Source organism: Piliocolobus tephrosceles, chromosome 12 (assembly GCF_002776525.5).
Source record: "Piliocolobus tephrosceles isolate RC106 chromosome 12, ASM277652v3, whole genome shotgun sequence".
In the NCBI taxonomy this organism is placed as follows: Eukaryota; Metazoa; Chordata; class Mammalia; order Primates; family Cercopithecidae; genus Piliocolobus; species Piliocolobus tephrosceles.
Window position 1 is genome coordinate 14,590,918 of NC_045445.1, and position 24,857 is coordinate 14,615,774.

The window sequence follows — 24,857 nt, forward strand, 5'->3', positions numbered from 1 at the left end:
TTCAAAGAACATCTTTATTTCTGCTTTCATTTCGTTATGTACCCAGTAGTCATTCAGGAGCAGGTTGTTCAGTTTCCATGTAGTTGAGCGGTTTTGATTGAGTTTCTTAGTCCTGAGTTCTAGTTTGATTGCACTGTGGTCAGAGAGACAGTTTGTTATAATTTCTGTTCTTTTACATTTGCTGAGGAGTGCTTTACTTCCAATTATGTGGTCAATTTTGGAATAAGTGTGATGTGGTGCTGAGAAGAATGTATATTCTGTTGACTTGGGGTGGAGAGTTCTATAGATGTCTATTAGGTCCGCTTGGTGCAGAGATGAGTTCAATTCCTGGATATCCTTGTTAACTTTCTGTCTCGTTGATCTGTCTAATGTTGAGAGTGGAGTGTTGAAGTCTCCCATTATTATTGTATGGGAGTCTAAGTCTCTTTGTAAGTCTCTAAGGACTTGCTTTATGAATCTGGGTGCTCCTGTATTAGGTGCATATATATTTAGGATAGTTAGCTCTTCCTGTTGGATTGATCCCTTTACCATTATGTAATGGCCTTCTTTGTCTCTTTTGATCTTTGATGGTTTAAAGTCTGTTTTATCAGAGACTAGGATTGCAACCCCTGCTTTTTTTTGTTTTCCATTTGCTTGGTAGATCTTCCTCCATCCTTTTATTTTGAGCCTATGTATGTCTCTGCATGTGAGATGGGTCTCCTGAAGACAGCAGACTGATGGGTCTTGACTCTTTATCCAGTTTGCCAGTCTGTGTCTTTTAATTGGAGCATTTAGTCCATTTACATTTAAGGTTAATATTGTTATGTGTGAACTTGATCCTGCCATTATGATATTAACTGGTTATTTTGCTCATTAGTTGATGCAGTTTCTTCCTAGCCTCGATGGTCTTTACATTTTGGCATGTTTTTGCAATGGCTGGTACCGGTTGTTCCTTTCCATGTTTAGGGCTTCCTTCAGGGTCTCTTGTAAGGCAGGCCTGGTGGTGACAAAATCTCTAAGCATTTGCTTATCTGTAAAGAATTTTATTTCTCCTTCACTTATGAAACTTAGTTTGGCTGGATATGAAATTCTGGGTTTAAAATTCTTTTCTTTAAGAACGTTGAATATCGGCCCCCACTCTCTTCTGGCTTGTAGAGTTTCTGCCGAGAGATCTGCTGTCAGTCTGATGGGCTTCCCTTTGTGGGTAACCCGACCTTTCTCTCTGGCTGCCCTTAAGATTTTTTCCTTCATTTCAACTTTGGTGAATCTGGCAATTATGTGTCTTGGAGTTGCTCTTCTGGAGGAGTATCTTTGTGGCGTTCTCTGTATTTCCTGAATTTGAATGTTGGCCTGCCCTGCTAGGTTGGGGAAGTTCTCCTGGATGATATCCTGTAGAGTGTTTTCCAATTTGGTTCCATTTTCCCCCTCACTTTCAGGCACCCCAATCAGACGTAGATTTGGTCTTTTGACATAATCCCATACTTCTTGCAGGCTTTGTTCATTTCTTTTTCTTCTTTTTTCTTTTGGTTTCTCTTCTAGCTTCATTTCATTCATTTGATCCTCCATCGCTGATACTCTTTCTTCCAGTTGATCGAGTCGGTTACTGAAGCTTGTGCATTTGTCACGTATTTCTCGTGTCATGGTTTTCATCTCTGTCATTTCGTTTATGACCTTCTCTGCATTAATTAGTCTAGCTGTCAATTCTTCCACTCTTTTTTCAAGATTTTTAGTTTCTTTGCGCTGGGTACGTAATTCCTCCTTTAGCTCTGAGAGGTTTGATGGACTGAAGCCTTCTTCTCTCATCTCATCAAAATCATTCTCTGACCAGCTTTGATCCGTTGCTGGCGATGGGCTGTGCTCCTTTGCAGGAGGAGATGCGCTCTTATTTTTTGAATTTCCAGCTTTTCTGCCCTGCTTTTTCCCCATCTTTGTGGTTTTATCTGTCACTGGTCTTTGATGATGGTGACGTACTGATGGGGTTTTGATATAGGTGTCCTTCCTGTTTGATAGTTTTCCTTCTGACTGTCAGGACCCTCAGCTATAGGTCTGTTGGAGATTGCTTGAGGTCCACTCCAGACCCTGTTTGCCTGGGTATCAGCAGCAGAGGTTGCAGAAGATAGAATATTGCTGAACAGCGAGTGCACCTGTCTGATTCTTGCTTTGGAAGCTTCCTCTCAGGGGTGTACTCCACCCTGTGAGGTGTGGGGTGTCAGACTGCCCCTAGTGGGGGATGTCTCCCAGTTAGGCTACTCAGGGGTCAGTGACCCACTTCAGCAGGCAGACTGCCCCTTCTCAGATCTCAACCTCCGTGTTGGGAGATCCACTGCTCTCTTCAAAGCTGTCAGACAGAGTCGTTCGCGTTTCACAAGCTTCTGCTCCTTTAGCTGAGCCCTGTCCCCAGAGGGACAGTCTACAGAGACAGGCAGGTTTCCTTGAGCTGCTGTGAGCTCCACCCAGTTCGAGCTTCCCAGCGGCTTTATTTACCTACTTAAGCCTCAGCGATGGCGGGCGCCCCTCCCCCAGCCTCGCTGCTGCCTTGGGGTTAGATTGCCGCAGACTGCTGTGTTAGCAAGGAGAGAGGCTCCGTGGGCGTGGGACCCTCCCGGCCAGGTGTGGGATATAATCTCCGGTGTGCTGGTGTTACAGCGCAGTATTGGGGTGGGAGTTACCCGATTTTCCAGGTGTTGTGTGTCTCAGTTCCCCTGGCTAGGAAAAGGGACTCCCTTCCCCCTCGTGCTTCCCAGGTGAGGCGATGCCTCGCCCTGCTTCAGCTCTCGCTGGTCGGGCTGCAGCAGCTGACCAGCACCGATTGTCCGGCACTCCCGAGTGAGATGACCCCAGTACCTCAGTTGAAAATGCAGCAATCGCCGGTCTTCTGTGTCGCTCGCGCTGGGAGATGGAGACTGAAGCTGTTCCTATTCGGCCATCTTGCTCCGCCCCCCTCATTTTTTAAAGAAGCAGGAAAATCCCATTGAAATTGCTCAAATTCCCTGTTGATGCTAAGTGCTTCTGTTTACCCACTTTGAGGCTTTGAGTAAATGGTACTGTAATTGAATTTAGCCTTGCTACTTAAAATCAGTCTGGGATATAATATGGGCAAGAGCCTATTTTAATCCTGAATGATGGAAGATTTGAAAAGGAGCTCCTCTGGATCCATGGTCAGATGTCTTACAGATATAGAATAAACTACCTAGAGAATTCTGCTTGAAAGAATCATTCTACTTGGTGGGCAGTGCATTTCATTTCAGTTCAGCAAACATACCACTCATCCACCTACTGTGTGCTGTGCAGTAGGACCGATAACAAAAATGGTAGCAGGTATAATGAAGATCAAGATACAGCTTTTATCCTCTTAAGGAATTTATGCTATAGCTGAGAAGACCAGTCACATAACAGTCATGTATTCACTTAATGTAGTAAAGCCATTCAAGAAGCATGAACAGAATGCTTTGTGTATACAGTGTAAGTTATCATTTTTTTTCTACCCAAGAGGAATTTGAGAAGGCTTCAGAGAATAGATCCTATCTGAACGGAGCCTTTAAGGATTAGAAGGGGTTTACCTGGTGGAGAATGCTGAACTGGTATTTCAGGGATAGGGAAGAGATTGCCTAAAGTCACAGAGCCATGTAGAAGCCTTGCATACATGGAAGTATACGTTGTATCTACAACACAGGGTGTATGGTAGAGGCAGGCCTGGTTGAGGGTTGGAGATGAGAGTCAACGAGTTGGGAGGGCAGATTGAACTCAAGATCATCCTTAAATCTAGTTCTCTTTCAGTATTTCCTGTCTCAGTGAATGACAACATCCACATGGACATGCTAACCTGATACTTGGAAGACATCTTTAATAAGCACTTATGTCTAACTGTCGCCATTTTTGCCTCCTAAATATTTATAGAACTTTTTTCCATGCCTGCCACTAACATTGTAGTCCAAGCCATCATCTTTCACCTAGATTACAGCAATAGCCTCCTAAATAGACTCCCTGCCTTCGCTCTTGTTCCCTGTCTAATTCATCTTCCACAGAGCAGTGAGAATGATCTTTTCAAAATGCACTTCTGTTCATGTGACCTTTCCTTGCTTAAAACTTTCAAGGATTTCCTGCTATTTGTGGGATAAAGAATGAGCAGCTTACTTTGGCCTAGAGGGCCCTGCACAGTCTGGCTCCTGCCTCCTTTTCCAGCCCCATCTCACACCACACTCCCTCTTGCCACTGGCTTCCTTTATTTCCTAGAGACCTGCATATACTGTTCACTGTGCCTAGAAAACTACCTTTTGTCTAGTTAACTCCTGTTTACCCTTCAGACCTCAGAATCTACACACTTGTTTTACTGTCTGATTTTTCCTATAAGCTGCCAGCTACATGAAGGCAGGGACTTGTCTCCATCTTGTTTAAAGCAGTATCTTTAGAGCTTGGCTGATAATAGCCCAAGGGCTGACAGAATGGTGCTCAGCAAATAGGTGGTAAGTGAATGGATATATTTCAATAAAGGGATTAATCCAAGCTGGGATAAAAACTATGCTTGAATTTAGGATTGTTTCTTAAACTAACTGCCATGTAGTTTGCTTTTGTTTGAATGAAAATTAATATTTACCCTACTACTGGAATGTGTTTTTTTATCTATGTTTCTGTTTGAAATGTTTGCAGCATGTAAGTGCTGCATATGAGTTAATGACAAATTTTCATTTTACTTTCAATTTAATTTGTTTACCTAGGTCACAGTAGACACACCAACTAGCCCAGTTACCAGTGGACTTCCACTTTTCTTTGTTATAACTGTTACAGCCATCAAGCAGGTAAATTTCTTCTTTACACTTACACCTGCATTTCAGTCCAGGCTTGTTGGATTTGCATTGTCAAAGGCTCTTTTTCATATTTATATACAGTGGGTAGTATCCTTTATGGATTTATTTTATATTTGGTTCCTCTTGAAAACCTATTAAAATGATAGTAAGGCACATCCTTCATGTATTTCCTTGTTTCCTCTTCAGTATCTGTGTGTGTGGGTGTAAATGTTAAAGAAAGAGCAGGTAAAAGGTACAGCCCAGTCAGGAAATAGGAGGTAGATTTTTGATGCACATTAATTGTTTCACTGTGGTATGTCTGTGTGAAAAACTCCCATTTTTATGGATTTTTAAAATTGTTTATGACTGTAGCGAGAACTTAAGGGAAGAATACTTTAATTTTCTTGTTTTTCCCTTATACTGCTTCAGGGGGTAGTAGGTAGAGGGGACATTTCCTGTTTTTTTGTCAGAGCTGATAGACTGCCACAGATTGTGATATGGATGTCTTTGAAGTATTTTGAACATTTTGTATGCTAGTATGTTTGAAAAATTCCAGATGAAAATGGAAACAGGAAATTGGAGCATGTTTTGTGTCAGTCCACAGCATCTGACTATTTACAAACATACTTTTAGATGTTACTTAACAAAGTACTTTTAAAAAGGATACCAAAGAAGCTTGCAAAACAAAGCTCTTCTTAGCAGTATTGGGAACAAGATTACCTTTCCTCATGGGGTTATCTGGTCTTCCATCTTGCCTACCAGGAACTATAAGAATATTTTATCAAGTGTTCAGTTGCAAAATAAAGACTTTTGGAATGTTCTTTTCCTTAGACTGGTAGGATTATTTTCTTTAACATCATAAAATTGCTGGTTCCAAGAATAGCATGTGTGGTTTTCAAAGGATTTTTTACTGATTCATTCTACTCCCAATACTGGTTCATGTTAGGGCCTTTATTTCTTCACCAGCATCACAAAATGTACTCTATAAAGTGATAGCCTAGCATTGTCATAAAGAGGACAGAAGAAGAATGGATATAGCACCTGAGGGGAAAAAAGTGGGGGGAGGCAATGAAGAGATTTTTCAAACAGTTGTGTTTGAAAAGGTACAGACATTATTACAACGAAAAAAAGGCAAAGGTATAGAAAAAAGGAGAGGAGGTCATGTTCAAACATTTGTGAGCATCCTCCTTTCATCTTTTGGCTTAAATCTACTTTAGGTGAAAAGTCCAAAGTAAAATGAGCCATTAGATCTTTCTCTGATTACCTTTAACTGTAAAAGATGAATACCAATTTATATTTTCTTTTATCACCAAGTCGGTTGAAAAGTTTAGCTGTTGATCTCTGAAGCTTATCATAGCTTCTCTGCTAAAGCAATCCTAGCTTGCCTTTTCTATTCTCTGTAGGTGAGAAATAATTAAAATATTCCCTTGGAGATGATTACTCGAACAGTTTACTATAGCATATACAAAAGATTATATGTAAGTGATTATGGCTATAAGAAAATACAAACTCAGGACAATCTTTTTTTCAAATTAAAAAGTAGGGATAATTAACATTAACTCAAATAAGAGTACAATTAAAATAAATCATAGCCTTTCACACATGAAAAACAGTAAGTCTCCAGTGCTTGTGTTTTCATTAATGTTTAAAGAATGGAGAATACTTTTCACACAATAAAGCTATTTATCTAAGGCGTACTTTGAAAGTGTATCTCAGATTTGCTATTAAAATGTGTAGCATTGTCTCTAGCATTCTGAGTTTAAATTAATGCTATAATTATAAATATTTGGTGTTGACTCATGGGAGGATATATAAATTTATTAACAGCGTTATTTCATCTGAACTCGATTATATAGTTATTTTTATGTTTCAGGGATATGAAGATTGGCTGAGACACAGAGCTGACAATGAAGTCAACAAAAGCACTGTTTACATTATTGAAAATGCAAAGCGAGTGAGAAAAGAAAGTGAAAAAATCAAGGTAGTTTTTCTTATTCCACTCCTTTTTTAATGGTAAAAATACACCATTTTAAAGTGTATAATTTAGTGTCATTTAGTACTTCATACTGTTGTGCAACCGTTAACTCTATCTAGTTCCAGAACATTTTCATCCCCTAAAAAGGAAGCCCTATACCCATAAGCGGACACTCCACATTTCTCCCTCCTCCCAGGCCCTGGACCTTCTTTCTGTCCCTATGGATATATGTATTTTGAATGTTTCATATAAATGCAATTATATACTATGTGTCCTTTTTGTCTAGCTTCTTTCACTCAGAATGTTTTTGGGGTTCATCTGCATTATAGTATATAGCAGCATTTCATTCCTTTTGATGACTGAATAACATTTCATTTTGTTTATTCATCAGCTGATGGACATTTGGGTTGTTTCTACCTTTTGGGTATTATGAATTGCTATGAACATTGAATTGCAGTTTTTGTTTGAACACCTGTTTTTAATTCTTTGAGGTATATACCTAGGAGGAAAATTGCTGGGTCATATTGTAATTATATGTTTAACTTTTTAATGAACCACTAAACTATTTTCCACAGTGCCTGTAACATTTTGTATTCCCATCAGCAACATATGAGACTTCCAAGGTAGTAGTATTTTTTTTGACAGTCTCAGGCAATTATTTATTCCAGTTAATCATTATTTATTATTTACCCAGTAAGACCCCTGTCAAATAACATTTTTGACTTGTCCATGTCAAACACTAATTTTTTGGTTCTCATTAGATTTTTTAAATGAAAAAATTACATTTTTAGAGCAGTTTTAGGTTCACAGGAAAATTGAGTAGAAAATACAGAGAGTACCCATAAACCCACTGTCCCCAAACACATTTTCTCTGGCTGTCAACATCCCACACCAGAATTGTTACAATCAGTGAACCTATTTTAGCACACTGTCACCCAGAGTCCATAGATTATATTAGGAGTCACTCTTGGTGTTGTACATTCTGTGGGTTTTGTCAGATATAGGCTACATATCCACACATCCTACATTTGTATATATGTACATGTGTATCCATAGTAGTATCATACCAGGATAGTTTCACTGCCCTAAAAATCCTCTGTTCTCTTCCTGTTCATTCCTTATTCCCCCCAACCCATGGTTAACCAGTAATCTTTTTGCTGTCTCTATAGTTTTGCCTTTCCTAAGATGTCACATATTTAGAATCATACAGCCTTTTCAGATTGGCTTCTTTCACTTCGTAATACGCTTTCAAGTTTCTTCCATGTCTTTCCATGGCTTGATAGCTCATTTGTTTCTAGTGATGAATAATATTTCATTTTCTGGATATACTATAGTTTATCCATTCACCTACTGAAGGGCATTTTAGTTGCCTCTGAGTTTTGGCAATTATGAGTAAAGCTGCTATAAACGTTTGTGTGCAGGTTTTTATATGGACATACATTTTCAATTCATTTGAATAAATACAAAGAAGTGCTGAATTGTATGGTAAGAGTATGTTTCATTTTGTAAGAAACTGCCAAACTATCATCCAAAGTAGCTGTATCATTTTGCATTCCCACCAACAATGAATGGGAGTTCTTGTTGTTCCACAACCTGACTGGGTTTTGATGTTGTCAGTGCTTTGTATGTTGGCCATTTTAACAGGCGTGTAGTACTATCTCACTTTTGTCTTAATTAGCATTTCACTGATAACATGTGATATGGACTTTCTTTTCATATGGTTCTTTGCAATGTGTATATCTTCATTGGTGAGATGCTGCTTAGTTTTTGCCCAGTTTTTAAGCAGGTTGTTTTCTTATTGAATTTTAAGAGTTCTCCATATGCCCAACAATAGTTCAGTTTCCTCGCATCTTCTTACAGTAATGATGGGAGGAATACTACAGAGTGGGAGAGTCACCAGTGTTTGACATAGAATGTCTTCCTTTTTCTACTTTTTCTTTTCTCTATTCTCTACATCCTGGTCAAGGGGGAACTTGTGCTGAACTAGGTTAGTTTAAGATCTGAAGTTTTCAAAACAGTTGTAGAAACTCATCATTATTGATCAGCATAAGAACCAAAGGCAGACTGAGTACAGTGGCTCATGCCTGTAATCCCAGCACTTTGGGAGGCCAAGTTGGGTGGATCGCTTGAGTCCAGGAGTTGGAATCCATTCTGGGCAACATGGCGAAACCCTGTCTCTCCAAAAAAAATTAGCCAACCAGTCCCAGCCACTTGGGAGGCTGAGGTGGGAGGATCACCTGAGCCCAAAAAGTTGAGGCTGCTGTGAGCCAAGATCGAGCCACTGCACTCCAGCCTGGGTGACAGAGTGAGACCCTGTCTCAAAAAAACAAAAACAAAAACAAAAGGCTGCCTAAATGATTCATAGCATCCAGTCTGTTGTTCCCAGTACACTACGTAAAATTGCAAAGCAGGCAAAGTCCTCCTACATCTCTCCCTTTCTCTCATTTCCTCTTTCTGATTTTGTTGACACTCCACCCCACTCCCCTTTACAAAGGCCCCCATTTTTCACTTTCCCTCCACCAAGCTTCTTTGCCTTGAGGCTGAACTCAACCAGGTATAATCTTGATTAAATAAATGTGAAACTATTGTGATTAAATTATTGTGTGAGATACTATTTGATGTAGCTGTTTCTGGAGTGTAACTGTGTGGGAAGAGATGCTTATTAGCCGGCAGTCTCTAAATAGCAGATTGCTTGGCTGGGGAGTAGGGGGAAAGAGTTTGTTGAGACTCCTTTTGAGCAAGAGAGAGACTTGGTCTGCATCCTCAGTATGGTGGGGAGTCTTTGAAGTGTTAAAGCCGGAGAGTGACTTGATGATTTTTTAAAATAAAACTGGAGAGAGGCAAAATGAAAGCATGGGCAAATGTACAATCAGAGAGATATAGCTTACGCAAAAAATGATAAGGACTTATATTAGGATGATAGTAGTATTGATAACAATAATAAAAATAGTAGTCACCATTTATATAGTATGTAGTATATACCAGGCAATCTTTTTTACATTCTATTACCTCATTTAACCCTCAACAACAGCCATATGAAGTGGGTATTTGTATTATCCTCTCTTTACAAATGATGAAACCGAGGCATAAGGAGGTTAAGGAACTTTCCCACTCCCAGTAAGCTGGAAAGCTGGGATTTGAAGTAAAGCAGCCTAGGTGTAGAGTCCACACTCTGAACTATAACTCTCTACTACCTGTTTAGATTTTGAGGGAAATAGATATATTCAGGATATTTTTTGGAGGTAGAATCATCAGAATTTAGTGATTTATTGGATGTAGTGGGTGAGAGAAACAGAAAAAATAAAATAATTAAGATAGCCTTCCTGGTTTTGGCCTGAGTGACTGAGTGAATTAGATAGTGCTATTAAAGAAAATGCTGGTGCTTTTAAATAAGATGGGAAAACCTAGGAGAAAGACAGATTTAGGGACAGAGGTGGGAGTGAAGAGAAATCCGGAATTCACTTTTGGCTATGTTAAGTTTGAGAAACCTATTAGACATACAGTTGGAGTTGTCAATCCTGGAGCTCAGAGGAGATGCTTTAAATAGAAGTAGAAATTTGGGTGTCATCAGTCTGTACGTACCATATGATGCCATGAGACTGGATGGAATTTCATACGGCATAGAGAATGAGACTTAGTAACAGGACTTGAGGAATTCCAGTGTAAAGACGCTATTATTTTTAATGGAAGGAGTATTTTTTGGCAAATACCGGAAACTAGACGTAGTAAGACACCTCTCAATCATATGTTATGCTTTAGTGCCAAACAGAAATGAAAGTTATACTCTAGTACTTCAACCAATGAATCAACCAAAATGTGTTGAAATATTGTGCTGAGTTCTAGAAGGGTTACAAACAATGAAAAGAGATGGTTCATGCTCTCAAGAAGTTTTATAGTTTAACTTAGTAGTCATGCCACATAATGCTAAAAGAATAAAAATACAAGGCGGTAACTGGTCAGAACCCAGTGAGTGCTTCTGAAAAAAAATACTCTGAATTTAGAAAACGGGAATGAAAACAGTTTTCTCACATGAGATGGGCATGAAATAGATTGTAAAATTTAGAGAGGCAGAGTGTGAAAACGTACGGCTTGGGGCAGAGAGTGAGGAACAATGCTAAGAGGTAAAGAAGAAGCTCCTTGGGTAAAAATGAGGTGTTAGGTTAGATTTAGTTAAAGGAGTTTATTTGAACATCTTTTCTAATATAAATGTTTAATGCTGTAAATTTTCCTCCAAGTGTTGCTTTAGCAACAGCCTACAAATTTGGATATATTATGTTTACATTTTCATTTAGTTTAATATTTTCTAATTTCTCTCTACTTCCTCAGTTCATGGGTTATTTAGAAGTTTGTTATGCAATTTCTAAATATTTGGGAATTTTCTAGTTGTTATTTTTTTTTTTGAGATGGAGTTTCGCTCTTGTCACCCAGGCTGGAGTGCAGTGCCACACTCTTGGCTCACTGCAATCTCCGCCTCCCGGGTTCAAGCGATTCTCCTGCCTCAGCCTCCCAAGTAGCTGGGATTACAGGCATGCGCCCCCATGCCTGACTAATTTTGTATTTTTGTTAGAGATGAGGTTTTACCATGTTGGTCAGGCTGGTGTCGAACTCCCCAGGTGATCCACCCACCCCGGCCTCCCAAAGTGCCGGGATTACAGGCGTGAGCCACTGTGCCTGGCCTAGATACCTTTTTGTTATGGTTTCTAATTTAATTCCATTGTGTTCAGAGAGCATATTTTCATTTCCTCATTTATACCCTTTGTGTTATTGTTGTCATACGTTTTACTTTACATATTATAAAGCCCACAATATGTTACTATTTTTGCCTGTGAGTTGTGTTTTTTGGTAATAAAATATATAAAATAAATTTTACCATTTAACTTTTTTTTTTTTTGAGACGGAGTTTTGCTCTTGTTGCCCAGGCTGGAGTACAATGGCGCGATCTTGGCTCACCGCAGCCTTCGCCTACTGGGTTCAAGTGATTCTCCTGCCTCAGCCTCCCAAGTAGCTGGGATTACAGGCATGTGCCACCATGCCCGGCTGATTTTTTTGTATTTTTAGTGGAGACGGGGTTTCTCCATGTTGGTCAGGCTGGTCTCGAACTCCTGACTTCAGGTGATCCGCCTGCCTCAGCCTCCCAAAGTGCTGGGCTCACGCCAGGCCCCGTTTAACCATTTTTAAGTGTACAATTTTTTTTATAGTAAGTACATTCACAATGTTGTACAACCATCACCACTGTCCATTTCCACAACTTTTCCATTATCCCAAACAAAGCTCTATTAATTAAACAGTAACTTCCCATTTCCCCCTTCCTCAGCCCCTTGTGGCCTCTATTCTATTAATACATTTTGTTTCTATGAATTTGCCTATCCTCAATACTTTATGTAAGTGGAGTTATACAATACTTGTCCATTTATGTCTGGCTTCTTTCACTTAGCGTAATGTGTTCAAGGTTGATCCATGTTATAGCATGTATCAGAAATTTCTTCCCTTTTAAAGGTGAATAATATTCCATTATATATATATATAACAGTTTGTTGATCCATTTATATGTTGATGGACATTTGAGTTATTTCTGACTTTTGACTATTTTGAATAGTGCTGCTGTGAACATTGATATATAAGTATCTGTTTGAGTTTTTGCCTTTGACTCTTTTGAGTATATAACTGAGAGCAGAATTACTAGGTTGTAATTATCTTTTTAAAACCTGTTTTTTTGTTTTTTGTGTTTTTTTTGAGACAGAGTCTCACTCTGTCACGCAGGCTGGAGTACAGTGGCACGATCTTGGCTCACTGCAACCTCTGCCTCCTGAGTTCAAGTGATTCTCCTGCCTCAGCCTCCTGAGTAGCTGGGGTTACAGGCATGCGGCACCACGTGTGGCTAATTTTTGTAGTTTTAGTAGAGACGGGGTTTTGCCATCTTGGCCAGGCTGGTCTCGAACCCCTGACCTCAGGTGATCTGCCTACCTCAGCCTCCCAAAGTGCTAGGATTACGAGTGGGAGCCACCGTGCCCGGCCTAAAACTGTTTTTAAAAGATTAACAATAAGAACTATATTTCATATTTACCCACATTTTTATCATTTCCCTATGTAGATTTAAATTTTCGTATAGTGCCTTATTTTTTATCCATGAAGAACTTTCTGTAGTATTTTATAGTGTAAATCTGCTAGAAGTGAATGTTCCTATGGAAAAGTTTTTTATCTTACCTTCAATTACAAAAAATATTTTTCCGGCTATATAGAATTATGGATTGGAGGGGTTTTTTTTCTTTTAATACTTTAAATATATTATTCCATTGTCTTCTGGTATGCATAGTTTCTAATGAGTCTGTTTCATTTCTATTCTTGTTCTTGTGTATATAATATTTCATTGGTGCCTTCACATTTTTTTTTCTGTTTTCAGTTTTCAGCAGTTTGACTATGATATGCCTACATTTTTTTCATCGTAGTTATCCTTCTCGAAGTTCTCTTGGATCTATTGTTTGTTGACTTTGATTAACTTTGGATAATTCTTGGTCATTATCTTTTTGAAATGTTTTTTCAGCCTCATTCTCTCTATTCTTTTGGTACTCCAATTACATGACTGTTATGCTGTTTGATATTTTCTCCCTTGAGTAATTTGTTGTTTTTTTAAATACACTCCTTTTTCTCCTGTTTATATATCACTTTGGATAATTTTAGTTTGCTCTGTCTTCAAAAATAGTGATTATTTCCTTTGTTGTGCCCAGTCCACTAGTTGAAGGAAATCTTCATCTCTGATAACATGTTTTTCATTTCTAACTTTACATTTTCGTTTTTTTATAATATCCATCTCTCTGCCAGCATTCTTCATCCACTGTTATGTTGTCTACCTTTTCCACTAAATGCCATACCATTTAATATCTTCTTCTTCTTTTTTTTTTTTTTTGCAAGAGACAGGGTCTTACTCTGTTGCCGAGGCTGGAGTACAGTGGCGCAGTCATCGCTTACTGAAGCCTTGAACTTCTGGGCTCAGGCAGTCCTCCCACCTCCATCTCCAGAGTAGTTGGGTCTATAGGTGTGCAACTACACTTGGCTAATTATTATAATTATTTTTTGTAGAGATGGGGTTCTGTTAAGTTGCCGAGGCTGGTTTCAAACTCCTGGCCTTAAGCGTTCCTCCCACCTTGGCCTCCTAGAGTGCTGGGAATATAGATATGAGCCACCACACCCCACCCATTTAACATCTTAATCATAGCTATTTTTAAGTCCCTGTTTCAAAATTACAAAATCTGGACATTTTGGGTCTGGTTTCACGGACTACTTTATCTTTCAATGATGGCTCATGTTTTGCTTGTGTTTTTGTGCATTTCATTTTTTAATTGAATTTTGGGCATTGTATGTAAAAGAATGTTATTCACTGAGGTCAGTGGTATATGTGTTCTGAAATGGGCCTGGCTTCTTCTGTCAGGCCACTATTGTTGGGGGTTGAGACAGTCTAGTCAAGAGTTGGGCTGGCTTTGGTTTTTGATGTTTTTAGTGTGCCACTTCAAATTCCTTAAGTGGTAGAACACCATTACCTTATTACCTTGAGCTTTGTGTGGGGCCTGGTGTCCCGGAGAGTTTTTGATGGTGTTCCTGTTCTACTGTCTGCTTCGGCACATCCTGTACTCCCGAGTCACAGAGGGTGCCCCCTTCCGGCCCCCACCCCCACCCCCACCCCACCCCCGTTCCCTTGCTTTTTCTCCAGTGGTAGACTGCTCTTTCTTGTTTGTTACTCAGTTACTCAATGTAAGGCTCTTGGCGGGAACAGAATGGTTTTTTGGTTTTCTTGTTCCAATCACAATATTAAGCAGGCCATATGCACCAAAGCCTCAGGGGAAGACTTTCTCAATATTCCTGCCCCCGCCCCCATAGTCACTGAACTTCTACCTTGTATCAGTGCCAGGTTCTTGGTATGAATAGGTTTCCTGTCCCATTCCCTGTAGCAGGTCCCATCCCCTGTAGCAGGTCACTTTTGTTTCTACCTCTCCTCTAACAGTAGTGATGTTTCCCTGAGACTATGCCAGGGAACGTTTCCTGCCTTTCTCCTAGATGCAGATGGGGTTTGCTTAATATGAGAAAGGGGTCCATGGTTCTGGTGTGTTATTTTTGTGCCTGTTTCTTCACAGCAGTCAGTCATCACTTGTACGCCTGTACCAGTGAGAAAGGTTCTTTTAGGTCTCCTGCCCGTATGCTTTCTCATGAACACTGAGTAGAAGCCTCTAGAGAAGAGCTGGTGAATGGTTGTGGTCTCTTCTTGTCTCCCAGGCTTGTAGAGTTTCTGAACTGTCATACTAGCTCACACCCAGTCTTTAAGAATTGGTTGAAAATCTAGTTGTTTTCTTCTTACCGACTTTTGTGGTAGCCATCTCTTCCCTCTATGCTTGGTCAGTTATGAAAAAGTTCATCTGTCCTGTCTCTCCTCAGAAACACTTGTTACCCTTTGAAATTCAATTCACTTGGTTGCTTTGCAACCTCAGCTCTCTGATGGACTAAAAAAATACATACTATTTTTTAGATTATCCATTTTTTTCCTAATGTTTGTAATGGGAGGTGGTGATGTTCTATTGTGGCTTTTAAAATGGTAAATAGACCTCTAGAGTTCATTGTCTAACTAGATCATGTTATTCCTTGTCTTTAAAAGTCCTATACCTATCCTTTTACCTTTAGGGTGAGGCCTAAATCCCTTAGGCTGGCCTGCCAAGCCCTTTGTGATCTGACTCCTACCCATCTCATCAGTCGGAGCTTGCACTGCAGATGTAGGGGCCTTTATATTTCATATCTGACTACATCCTAACCATTGAAAAAAAATGCTCTCTTTATGTGTTTTATTTATCAATGCCTGAGAGTCATCTTGCAACCTGTAATGGGTATTTCCTTCTTGTAAGATGTGTTAGGATTCTGTTTGTTATCCCCCTTCTGCATATGTAAGCATAAATTGTGGTTTTATGTAAGCAACATAAGTGTTTATGTGAGTGAAGAAGGAACAATCCAACAAAACAAAATATTGTTTACAAATTAGTTCAATTATTGATGCTGTTGATCTTGGCTAGTGATTAAGATTGGCAAAGAAAATAAAATTGTTCCTGAATAGGTCTTGAAATCCTCATCTTTATCTGCCAAACCATATTGCAAATAGGGTCAGGTGTTGCATGTATTACCTAGCATTTCACAGTCAGTGTGTTTAGGTCACTGTGCCAAATATTGACTCCCTTCTAAAGTGGGTTATCTTCTGCATCCAGCAGCCTCTTCCCTTTACCTGAAGGTGCTGTACAAAAATATTATTTATAATTTTCAACATGTACCATGATGTGAAAATCTTGGGAAGCACCAGACTGGAGGATTTCTTACATCTTTCCAAAAAAATGTTATGACTATTCATAAGTTGGGAGTAAAGTAGTTGCAGGATGTTGGTAATAATTATAATTAACACCTTTGAAGTGGTTAATATGTGCCAGGCACTTTGCTCAGTACTTTTCTTGTATCATCATTTCATGCTCACATTAATTCTCTGAGGTAGTTGCAATCATCTAAGACACTTATTTAAGGTCGTCATACGGTTAAGTGGTGGAGCTGGGACAAGAAGTCAGGTTAGAGTCCAAACTTTTAACGGTTATGATTTACTTAACCCTACATTATTAAATTATTCCTCATTTATTCTCTCAGGTTTTTCCTCTCCTTGAGCTTTGGGTACTTGCTGATAAGAAATTGTTTCTTATTGCTGTATTAAGTGATTCTCCTGACAGCAGGTGAATTCATAGAAAGTGACCTGTAGAAAAAAAAATTCAAATATTATGGGAAAAATCAATGCCTCTCTAATTAACTGGGATTTCCTGAGCACCGAAGAAGGACCTGGCACCCAACAACACAGTTGGTATCACATGGCAGGCAAAGCATGTTGAAATATGTGTGGTCCAGAGTGAGAGTGTGGCTGCTCAGTGTTCATGAAGTGCCCAATTTGTGACATGTAGATTTTCTTGATCCATTCATGAAGTGATAATGTCATTGTTTTATCAAACATTTGTGCAAGAAATATCAGAGAGCAAACGGTGTCAGAATCATTTATTAAAGGTAAAGGTCAGTGCTAAGGTAATCTGAAAGCATCCTAAGTCCTTCTGACTTTAAAGTGGATTCTGAATATTGAGTAATATACTTTCGTCACCTTTCACATGCTGTAGGATGCTGAGATACTCTCAAAGCCCCAGAGCTAGAGATAATCTCTTGCTAATGTTTTGACTTTTGTATGAGTATAATGAATGCTTTGTTTGGAATTTAACATATTTATATTTATTTCTCAATTCTAGGTTGGTGATGTAGTAGAAGTACAGGCAGATGAAACCTTTCCCTGTGATCTTATTCTTCTATCATCTTGCACCACTGATGGAACCTGTTATGTCACTACAGCCAGTCTTGATGGGGAATCCAATTGCAAGGTAACAGACTAAACCTTACCTAAACATTTGGATCTCAGGATAGTCATACAATACTGCCTCCCACCACCCTCTAATCTTTTATTTTTTCTTATTTTTATTTTTTCTTAGGTTTTATACTTGAAAACAATTGTTATATAATTGTTTTTTAACTTCTAAGCAAACATTCATCTTTGGATAAAAGGGTGGTTGGTAATTAGGTGTGGAGAAACTAAGCCCCAAGTAAAAGCTACCACAATTTTTATAGCACTGCTTGAATTTAATATTGACACAGCCTATTTTAGACTCTTTAAAATGGGAGTAATCATAGGCTTAAACTGTGTAACTATACAAATAGCTTCATGTATGCTAACCTTACAATTTGATCTATTTTTTTTCCTAAAATGTTGTATATTTTCATTAAAAATGTATATTCTTGGGACATAAGAAACCCAACCTGGAGTAATTTGATTGCTATTTAAAAATAACTTAGGGCTGGGTGCGGTGGCTCTCGCTTGTAATCCTAGCACTTTGGGAGGCTGAGGCAGTCGGATTATCTGAGTTCAGGAGTTCGAAACCAACCTGACCAACATGGTGAAACCCCGTCTCTACTAAAAATACAAAAAAATTAGCCAGACGTGGTGGTGGGTGCCTGTAATCCCAGCTACTCAGGAGGCTGAGGCATGAGAATTGCTTGAGCCCGGGAGGCGGAGGTTGCAGTGAGCCAAGATCACGCCACTGCACTCCAGCCTAGGTGACAGAACAAGACTCCATCTCAAAAAAAATAAAAATAAAAGTCGGGTGTAGTTTGGAAAATGTTTGCTTTATAAGTAAGTTATAAAGCAACATTTTATGTACGTATAACAAATTATAACTCACTTATAATTATAAGTGACTTAAAGTAAATTTGGTTAAATGGGGGTAACTTATTTCCCTCATACACTTTCTGGCACAGTCGGTTTTCTTGGCCATGGTCCAGAGCTCCACAGGGCATGAAGATGTATCCTCTCTATGCTGCCTTTAAGGAGGGTTACTCTAGTGGTTCACCTCTGGGTATATATATCCTTGGAGGGCTCCTCTGTTTATTCCACCTGGAGTTGAAGACTAGGACTCAGTATGTAAAAAAGAACCTTTACCTATTGGATGATTAATTCTGTATTTCAAAAGCATGGTAATGACCTGCTTTTAACCTGTTCAAAAACAAAGTTACAATTTAGGGATATAAATCAAGAAATGTACATAAAGATTTCCTGATAGTGAAAAAGTTGTTTAGAGTAAGAAAACTTTCAGGTAGTTTCTTTTTTCAGTTAAGTTGTTCTGATCAAATCAGCTAAAAAGTACAGAGGTTTTCAAAATCAGGAGTTAGTTTTAAATGTAGTTCAGACATTGCCGTAATATTCCCCCAAGACGATGACAACAACTTTCTCTTCTGCCTAAGTGGTGAGCTCTTTGCGTCTGCTTTAGCCCTTGTTTGATGATTTATAAATGGGTTTATTGGCACCTGCCTTGAGTTCTGGATGAATCAAGTGCATAATATATACTAGTAGAATATTCTAATTATCTGACTATTGCAAGACACATCATCTCCCTGCCCCTCGTACAAAATGTATCCATATTGAACATTTTCAAGATCATTAATTAAGCTATTTGTGTAATGGAACTATTAATGATTTTTTTCTTGCTGTTGGCAAAATTTTAGCATTTTTGTGACCAAAAAGGTTATGTTCAATTCATATGTGTATATCTCCATTGCCCATACACTATAGTGAGCAAAATAATAAGTCTCAGTTCTGTAAATAGGAAAAAAAAAAGTATTAGCTTTTTCACGTGGTTCCAGTTAATTATATGCATGTTGTGAATAGAATCTTCTCAGCTGTCGGTGTCAAGAAGAGCTTTTAGGTATTTAATTGTCTTTGAAACCCCCCTTGCAGCAGGTTATCTTTCTAATTATTTGTAATATATTTTCATAATAATACCATAAAACTTATTTAGTGGGAAATGTTAATATTTGTTTATTCTGCCAAAGCCTCTTACTAAAACGTACTAAATTTGTTCCTGAAGTCAGTTGGGTGTATGATTATGAAAAGAAACAGTTTTTTTGGTTTTCACTTTTTCTTCTGCTTTCAACTAGACACATTATGCAGTACGTGATACCATTGCACTGTGTACAGCAGAATCCATTGATACCCTCCGAGCAGCAATTGAATGTGAACAGCCTCAACCTGACCTCTACAAGTAAGAATCACCTGGTTTCATTTTACGTCTGTTTCTTGGCTCTGCTTCTCTTTGCTAATAGTATTGCAAAAGAAACACCCACCACTTAGCAGCCTACTCTCATTTGTGTTTTTATGGGCTATTCCTTCCTTCTGGCAGAAAAATGAATCAAATCAGCCTTGTTCACTATCAGCCCAGGATAATTCATTGTGGGCCCAGGTATCTTATGATTTTTCTTTTATTTTTATTACTGTAAACATGGCCATATGTCAAAATTTTAGATTATGTTACCCTGTAAAGCTGATCTATCAGACTGACGCAGTAACCAGAGTAATTAAATAAAAAACAAATCCTTTTACATGCCATCTAACATTAAAGAGAGGAGGAGGATAGCCTCTTCATGCAATTAGTAGGCTCTATCCTTTCTTACAATGATCATGATGCACTAAGGATTGCAAATAGCCTATTTCTTGTCCACAGTAAACAGTTAAGGGATGAGTAAAATGATGTAATTTCCTCTATTTTACTATACTTAGGCTCTCTGGAGTAGATTTGCTGATTATTAGTCATTGTGAGTTGTCAAAAATTTGGTATTTGATTTCAAGACTGGTTAGTTTGGTTGATTAGAGCATAGTACTAATGAGGGTAGCGTAACAGGTTTTATCCCCATGTCAGCTAATTAATTTTATCCTATTCTACCGTTGCAGATGGCATCCATTACCCATCTTGTTCATGCACGCTGTTAGTCATAATGAGCGACCAAGTGGTTGGATGTAGTTTACACTAACACCTACTAGTGGAAAAACAAAGTATTCATTCTACTTCAAGAACTATGACCTCCCTCCTTCTCATCATTTTTTCTTTCCTTTTTCCTTTCCTCTTCCGTATCCACCTTGATGATAGGAACTAGGGCCAGAAAGTGTAACAGCTATTCTCTGCCTTCAAGGGACTCACTGTGAGCAAAAGAGATAAAGTAATAAAGCTAAACTTATACAAGGTGATAATAGAGGTGAGTGTAAGGTCTATGGAATCACAGAAAATGGAGTAACTTATTCTGCCTGAGCTAGAGAACAATATCTGTACCCTTGCATATTTATAGGGCAGCCCCCATATTTTTCAGTTGCTTTAAGTATGAAGGAGAATGATAGGACAGGGAAGGTTATTCCTAATTTCCTTAGACGACTGAATGCCTTGCTCTGTGCCTTCAGAATACCTTGTACTTCTGTCACTCTAGTGGTAAGCACTTGTATCGTAATTGCCTATTTACTTGTCTTTTATAGGGCAAGGAGCATTTCTTTTTTGATTATTAGTATATCTTCAGCACTTAGTATAGCGCTGGCACAATTAATATATGATGAATGAATGAGCAAACCTTCATATTTTGTGTATATGAGTAATTTCTATTTTCTGGGGAAAATGCTGTTTACAATGCAGCTTATAAAACACTCATGTTAACAAGGGATTAGGTATTTTTACCTTATTTTGCAAAAATACAGGTTACCATACACCTATTATATTAAGTGATTGGGTCAAGCTCAGTATTGAGATCAACTACAAGTCACAGGTTGGACATTTCCAAGATGGCACTCAAGTGTTCACTGTCTAAGACTAGTACTATGGTTTAAAGAGTGGTTTCAGGACCAGCAGCAGCAGCATTACTGGGGAACCTGAATCAGAAGCTCAGGGATGGGACCTAGAAATCTGTGGTTTAATAACTGCTCCAGTGATTCTGATGCACACTCGAGTGGAAGAACTACTGAACTAGCGGTTTTGAAAATTGTATTTTAGGACCAGAAACCTTTCTTCACACGATCCAAGATGGAAGTTACGTTATTTATATACCTTATAAAAGAGAGAGGTGTTGTGTGCTTGCATGATGTTAAACAGAACTTGAAAATCAATTGACAACGTTTGTTTCTGCTCCTATAATCCCGTCATGTTATTTAAAAATTATATGAAAATGTTATACACCTTATCAATTCAACATAACTTTTTTTTCCCCAGAAATATAATAGGCATTTGTAGTTCATTCACAGTTTTATCTATCTCTGTTTTATTATTTGTATTTTCATTCATTCTCATATTTCTGGTACATGGATTTCACCTGGATGTGGAAAACACATTTGCAATTTTGTTCTTTTTACAGATTTGTTGGGCGAATCAACATCTATAGTAATAGTCTTGAGGCTGTTGCCAGGTAAGTTTGTTGTTTCTTTAATTTGTCCTTCGGTTGCGTGGGGAGGGGGGTCTAATTTTCTTTTAAATCAACTAAAATAGCCAAATACCTTTCTATTATAGAAAGGAATACAGGCCGGGTGCGGTGGCTCACGCCTGTAATCCCAGCACTTTGGGAGATTGAGGTGGGTGGATCACCTGAGGTCAGGAGTTTGAGGCCAGCCTGGCCAATGTGGTGAAACCCTGTCTCTATTAAAAATACAAAATTTAGCTGGGCGTGGTGGCACACACCTGTAATCCCAGCTACTCAGGAGGCTGAGGCAGGAGAATCTCTTGAACCCGGGAGGCGGAGGTCGCAGTGAGCCAAGATTGAGCCATTGCGCTCTACCCTGGGCAACAAGAGCAAGACTCCATCTCAAAAACAAAAAAGGAATATGAAGGTGAATAAGCAGCTAACCTTGTGATTGGTAAGGTTATGGTAATAGGGTCTCTGTGTTGTGGGGAGGGGGCTGTTAGAAGTAATACTTAGGGTTTCAAAAATAGCAGAGCTCCAGACACTTTGGATGATATTCCCAAACCTGTTCTAGCCATGGTATTTATTATCCTTGGTTGTGGAGTGGCTGACAACATTGAAATTACACATGGAGAACAGTGGGAGAGTAATTGAGAAAGTAAGCAGTGGGTAAAATGCTGGAAGAACTACCTGGACTTACGTAAAATGAAAGTCTTCATTAAAATGATAATTAAAACTTCAGTAAAATGATAAATTGTATCAGCCTTCATACAGTTTATCAAGCAGTTCATACAAAAAGGGATGCTTTCTTTCCTCTTCTATCATCGTATTAATTACCGCAACTTTTCCACTTGGCCTTTACAGCCACACTCCAAAAGAAGTTAAAGAAATACAGGGTCCCCAGTGATCCTCCAAAAGGAGGGTTTATTCTTTCCAAATATGTCAGTGTATTTTTCCCACCTTGACGTTTGCATTCCCAGTCTTTTATCCGTGACTCTCTGCTTTTGTGTCTTGCGATCTGCTGCTCTGTCCTGTTCTCGTCTTGCTATCTATGATTCATAATCCTTTTATCCCCCCATGTATTGTTTTGCCTCTGTGTGTTGCTGGCTACTCCCGTACTGTGCTTCCATCTGTGCTGTACCCTCAAGTAACTTCAGAATGAAGGACCTTTCAGCTTGTCCTGGGGAGTAAGCATATGGTATAAGTAGACAGATACATTCTGAACCCCTTGGAAATAGGTGTGTGTCAGGGCAAAATCTGTCCCCAGAGTTGTTGATGCTATTGGCTTGTTTGGATAAGCTGTGTTCATTTTTTATTTAGGTCTTTGGGACCTGAAAATCTCTTGCTGAAAGGAGCTACGCTAAAAAATACCGAGAAGATATATGGTGAACAATTTTTAAGATATACTTATCAAAAAATATGCTTTGTAAAGGCTGTGAATAAATAGTGCATATTAAAAAGTAAACATGGCAGGTTTCCCATTTAATCTAAACGTATATTTAGATGTTGGGAATTTATAAGGTGGTAAACTAAGACGAAATATGACAAATACTATATATAATTAAAATTATACTATAAATGATATACAACTGGTGAGTGGAAGGGGGCCTAGATTTCCCACTTTTATAGACTTAAAAATTCATAGAGCCAGCTGGGTGAGGAGTTGGTTGACAAGTTCTTAGTTTTCATTATATTCTGTAATTTCTTAGGAGTTGCTGTTTACACTGGAATGGAAACCAAAATGGCTTTGAACTACCAAGGGAAATCTCAGAAACGTTCTGCTGTTGAAAAGTTAGTATGCACCACAATTTATTTAGTCATTATTGATTAAAATAGTTACTTTTCTCGGTAATTCCAAGTAACAAGCATAACAAAAAACAACATCAATTATAATAGCAACTACTATTTTAAGCACTTGTTTATGTACCAGAAACTGTGCTCAATGATTTGTGTGTCTGATTTGGTTTAGTCCTCTGAAGAACACTGTGAAATAATTCATGTTAACCTCTCCACTTTACAGATGAGGAAATGGTCTTGGAGATGGTATGTGACTTACCGAAGCTCACATAGCTATTAAAGGGCAGAATTTACCTGAACTATAAATTCATTCCTTTTTGCTAGTGGAGTTAATAGTTTGGAGTCCTTTAGTTGCTATATGCAAGTTGGTTCTATAATATAGATAATAGTCTCCTGGCACCTATTGAAGCATTACCTGGTAGATCCTCAAGCCAGGTGCCACAGCCGTAGACTTCACCCTATATTTGGCATGGATAACCAGTATATCACTGGCACCCTTTCCGTAGCTCCACTTTCAAACTGAAAGAACCTACACCGAGCTTGAGGATTTCACATTGCTACCGTGCCCTCTACCCCAAACATTTAGGATTCAGGGAAATGGAGACAAGATACTCCTTCTATAAGGGTTGAGTAAGTAATGGTGTGTGTATATGTGCATGTGTGTACGTCTCCTGTCACTTTACAGGAACCTTACTAAGGTGTGTTCAGCTAGTCAGCCATTGCACTTGGGAGAGCATTGGTGGTCAATAAACAGTTCATGGCCAGATTTTCATTTTGCCACTTGAAAGTAATGCTGCAGCTATGATAACTGAGGTTTATACACAAAGGCTTGTGCTGTAGTTATGCGTCGTACACAGAAAAAGCTTTAGATGACTCAGTAGTTTAATTCATATCTGGCTGATATCTTAAGTATTAATAATTAGGTGATTTTAAAATCCATGCTATCTTATTTTTCAGATCTATTAATGCTTTCCTGATTGTATATTTATTTATCTTACTGACCAAAGCCGCAGTATGCACTACTCTAAAGTATGTTTGGCAGAGTACCCCATACAATGATGAACCTTGGTATAACCAAAAGACTCAGAAAGAGCGAGAGACTTTGAAGGTAATTTGTTTTCTGCTGAAAATTGAAACTCTAGAACTTTGTGACTGAGCCAACCTTCACTGAAATGCTGCTCAGGGAAATTGCACCTTTTGTAAGCTTCTGAATTTTCTCTTGATTACATGGTGGCTCTAAGCCAATAAATATTTAAGAAGATTTAGAGTTTTTTTTTTCTTTTACTTTAGGCGTCTGTACTTGTTTTTAGCTCTTTATATAAGAATTTAAGATGAAACAATTTGGCAAGATGCTTTGGCATTTTAATATAATATAGGAGTATGTGAGATGTCACGATAAAAGCATAATGAATGCTTACATACGAACTTTGATCTCACATTCATATCTTAGGGTGGAGTGAGCAAAGAGAACTTAAAGAGGTGAAAAAGTACTGCTTGAAGTCATATGTACTGAA

General features: G+C 38.6%; 1 protein-coding gene across 6 annotated transcripts in view; it reads left to right on the forward strand.

Moving 5' to 3' along the window:
• ATP11C (ATPase phospholipid transporting 11C) overlaps positions 1-24,857 on the forward strand; it is a 209,373-nt gene that overhangs the window by 114,638 nt on the left and 69,878 nt on the right. For all 6 annotated transcript variants that reach the window (XM_026451826.1, XM_026451828.2, XM_026451829.1 and 3 more), the window contains exons 4-11: positions 4,695-4,775; positions 6,637-6,744; positions 17,040-17,168; positions 19,276-19,379; positions 21,505-21,555; positions 22,867-22,931; positions 23,256-23,337; positions 24,301-24,451. In XM_026451826.1, the coding sequence (XP_026307611.1) occupies positions 4,695-4,775; positions 6,637-6,744; positions 17,040-17,168; positions 19,276-19,379; positions 21,505-21,555; positions 22,867-22,931; positions 23,256-23,337; positions 24,301-24,451 (771 nt within the window). The remainder of the gene's footprint in view (positions 1-4,694; positions 4,776-6,636; positions 6,745-17,039; positions 17,169-19,275; positions 19,380-21,504; positions 21,556-22,866; positions 22,932-23,255; positions 23,338-24,300; positions 24,452-24,857) is intronic.